The sequence below is a fragment of the Oryza sativa genome, chromosome 4 (assembly GCF_034140825.1).
Source record: "Oryza sativa Japonica Group chromosome 4, ASM3414082v1".
In the NCBI taxonomy this organism is placed as follows: Eukaryota; Viridiplantae; Streptophyta; class Magnoliopsida; order Poales; family Poaceae; genus Oryza; species Oryza sativa.
In genome coordinates this window covers 4,764,584-4,768,810 of record NC_089038.1, presented here as the reverse complement: position 1 = coordinate 4,768,810, position 4,227 = coordinate 4,764,584, and the positions used below count along the sequence as shown (strand labels likewise).

The following is a 4,227-nucleotide window of genomic DNA, read 5'->3' as shown; positions in this document are numbered from 1 at the left end:
CTCGAATATACATATACATTACATATGTGAAACAAAAGAAAAAAAAAGGAAGAAAGATGAACACAAGAGCAGTGTACTCTAACATATGCTGACCAAAGTTGAATGCAAATATATATGGAGTAAGGCCAAGTATGCTTTCAGGGCATCGGTAACATATCACTACTCCTTTTGCCTCTCTGAACAATGCATATATATAAGCAGATGCAGCCAGCAGCTAGCTAGCTGGAGTGAGTCAGAAGCAAGCAAAAAACCTAGCTCAGATCACAGTGCAAACCTAGCTAGATCTCTGCAATTAGATAAATTGTGTGTGTGGAAAGCGATTTCATCCCTCAAGTGATAACCCCTCGTATCGTGCATGCCACCTAAATAGTCATCAAAATATTTTAAAAAAATTGGTAAGATAGATTAATATGAAATATATCACTCCATAACACATAAGTTAAAATTTAACTTCTACAAGTTGTAACAAAAATAACAAATATAGTTGCGAATGTACGATAACTATTTTCAGTTTATTTTGTTCTTTTTGTTGCAACTTGTGGAAGTTGAATTTGGTCTTGCACGTTTTTGGAGTTTTATATTTCATATTAATCTATGTTGTCAAATTTTTTTATAACTGATGACATGCAAAGAGAAGACATCCCCTCGAGAGATGAAAATCCATATCCAAATATATATGCAACTGTGCAGTCTCCTAGGACGAAGACTAGCTTTGCAAGAGCTCAGAAAAATGGTGGGCCCTGTGTGACTGCATCTGCATGCATGGATGCTAACCCTAAAGCCAGCAGGTTAATCTCTTGCATCTGATGTATGGCTGGATAGCCACGGGTGTCTTGTCCTGCAGGGAAAGCTTCTGCAGGGGTTGCAAACACATGTCACATAGTCTTCCCCACATTGGCTCTCATCGCTCTGACGGTATCTTGGTCGACACATCGATTGCATGCCGTTTGTACATCTTGGCAAAAACCAGCTGCTTTCAATGGCTTCTCTCTCTCCCTTTCCATGCATCACTAGCTAGCTACCCTTTGAAAATCACTAACCAGATATATATAGTTTGTGTGTGTCTGACCGACATGCAGTGGCCCACATGTCTGTCATACATGTAGCCTGGGACCCCACATGTCATGCACTTTAGAATGTGTTCTTACCCCAAGTTTCCCAACTCATCTCTCTCGTTTTCCTCGCACACGCTTTTCAAACTGCTAAACGTTGTGTTTTTTTTAAAAAAAAGTTTCTACACGAAAGTTGCTTAAAAAATTCATATTGATCTAAATTTAAAAATAAATTTAGCTAATATTTGATTAATCACGCGCTAATGGACTATTCAGTTTTCCGTGAGCACTGTTCTTGAGTTGCTTATATATGGCCTTCTAGCTCAGCTCAGTGTCAAGCTAGCTCTACACATTGTACAACCACACTACAAATCGATCAGTAAATCAATGGAGAGCAGGAGCGCGAGAGAGCATGGCCATGGCCACCTTCATCAGCAGCATCAGCGGCCATGGAGCTGCAGCTTCGGCTTCTCATGGCCGCCGCTGCAGAGGTCGCCGCCGCCGTCGTCGTCGTCGTCGTCGTACACCTGCGGCTACTGCAGGAGGGAGTTCAGGTCGGCGCAGGCGCTGGGAGGCCACATGAACGTGCACAGGAGGGAGAGGGCCAGGCTCAGGCAATTCCCCAACCCTAGACCTCATCCCCTTCCCAACCTCAACCTCTCGCCGCCGCCGCCACCGCCGCCGCCGCCGCCGCCGCCGCAGCAGCAGCAGCAGTGCTACTGCCCCGGCGATCGTCCGGCCATCGTCTACAGCTTCTTCTCCACGGCGGCGGCGGCGATGGCGGCGACGAAGGGTTTGGAGGTGGATTTGGAGCTTGGAGTCGGTGGTGGTATGGAGGAAGGGTTGGATCTTGAGCTTAGGCTTGGTTGTTCTTAGATAACTAATTATTAACTCTCGTGATGTTGTCTTTAATTGATTAGTTACTTATGCGCATGCATTTGTATTAATTCATGACCAAGCTATAATTATATATATGTAATATGTGTTCGGCAGGCTAGGTTTATTGAAGCTGGACGAACATATATAATTAATCTTCAGGTAGAGTGTCAAGTAAGTAGTTAGTTAGTAGTGTGGGTCATGATCAATATATGAACTTTTGCATGCTTAATCGATTGACTGTTCATTAGTTCTTCTGGTGCTTAATTATTGTTCTTTGTTACTGTCACTATATGCGGAAGAAATGGACAATTTTATGTACGCACGTGGAAATTAATTTGGGTAAACAATAAATGGTTTGTGGTTTCAGACATTTACGTTTTGGATAGGAGTTTTTCGACCCGGCTGGAATTTGACGAATTAATAAATTAGTTTAAGGATTGTCTACTGAATTTATATACTCCCTCTGTCATAAAAAAGCATTAAATCCTAACTACGAACCTTGTTCAGACTCATATTCTCATGGTCAGGTTTAAATTATTTTAGGATGGAGTATGTAGTAGCTAAGAAAATAATAAAGTAAAATGTTGGCATACAAGAGGAGAAAGCGTAGGACGTAGCTCATGAGTACTGGGAGAGACGAGTGAAAATATCGCGATCGAATAACATTATAACTTAATTGAAAAAACGAAGATAATTAGTGGATGGAATGAGATGTTTATGACGGATTTTGGGCTAAGAATCCAACTACACATCTCTACTGTATGATTAAATGGCGGCAAGAGGTCAAGAGAAATGGCAAAGCATTAACTCATCTGAATGTAACAAAAAGAAATGATAATGCTAAAGAATATTACAAGTTTTTTGGGTGAAAAAAACTTTTACATGTCCGTAACTTATAGACTGTTAGATTGCAGTGAGATTTTTGAAGGAAAAAAGGGGGGGAATTCAGATCCTGTCGAGATTTGTGTGGAGCGAAGAAAGAAAAAACTCACCCGGCACAGTTGCATTTGAATTATACTCTAATTATACTTACTGTTACAATTGAAAGTTTTCTTAAAAAAAGTTGCGATAGTATTTTAGATAGTAAAAGAAGTGCTATTAGTATTGATTGATGGGTCCATCGTCAGCTATTTAGGCTCCACTTGCAACGCATTAATTTAATTAGTGTTTAGAATTTTAGTTTTGGGATCAAATTGCATTCAAACAAAATCAAAATGTTACACAGAGAGAGAGAGAGAGAGAGAGATGCAGGGTGACTAGTTTGTTGGATGGCCTTTGGGCTTTGGTCTTGTTGATGGTCAGACTAAGGCCAGCGAAAACATGGGTCAGTATGAATACATATATAGGCCTGGCCCGGCCTTGGGCTGTACTTTCGGCCTGATTATAATTCATTCTGTATTTTCTTTAGGAATAAGTTCACTTTGTGACCCTCAAAATTCCGTGACCCTAAACCACAAAACCGGATATCTCGACCCCCCAACTCTCAAAACCAGTGTAATTTGACTCCCTCGACGGTTTTGGAGGACGGTTTCGCTGATGTGGCGCCTATGTGGCAGTGTTGACTCGGTCTCCTTTCCACGTGGCGTTGATGTAGCGCTTAAGTGGCATTATAAATAAAAAAAAATATGTGTGGGACTCATTTGTCATTCACCAAAAGTACGGGTGGGACCACTGACAGGTGGGGCCCACATAAATCATCCTCTCCTCATCCTCCCCCCTCTCTTTCTCTTCCATTCGCTGTCCATGCGCTGGCAGGTGGGCCCCGCTCGCCAGGAGCTTCTTCCACCTTTGTCCGTCGTCTGTTCATCTCTCCCATGAAACTCAAGTACTGCCGCCTCCGTTGATCTCCCTGCCCTATCGTTTCTCCTCCAAATTAATTGCAAAAATCAATTCCTTGTGTAGTGGGCATCAATTTCCCCAACAAATCCCACTTAATCCCGCACTAAATTGCCCCCAATCGATTTCTTAAACCGGTGTTTTCAATTGGGAGCTCCACCGTCGCCGGCGCCGTTTTCCGTCCGTGCGGTCGACCTCCTCCCCTCCGGCCTATATAAAGAGAACTCCGAGACCTGCTCTTTCCCATCTCCTGCATCGCGGTGGAGATTTCATAATTAACAGGTGGTTTTCACCGTGTTTTTGTGGTGAATTTGCACTGGATGGCTGATTTTCTTTTTTTTTTGATTTTATTGGTGGGTCACGAGTCACGACGCAGACCCTCTCGACGGCTGCGCGCATGACGCTGACGAGCTGTGGCATGAAGCATTCAGCCAGGGCGCCCGGGCCGCAGCCAACGTGC

At 43.1% G+C, this 4,227-nt stretch overlaps 1 protein-coding gene across 1 annotated transcript; it reads left to right on the top strand.

Moving 5' to 3' along the window:
- Positions 1-1,439: 1,439 nt before the first annotated feature.
- Positions 1,440-1,928, top strand: LOC4335056 (transcriptional regulator SUPERMAN). The gene has a single exon (XM_026024546.2). The coding sequence runs from the start codon at positions 1,440-1,442 to the stop codon at positions 1,926-1,928; it is 489 nt and encodes a 162-aa protein (XP_025880331.1).
- Positions 1,929-4,227: the final 2,299 nt, after the last annotated feature.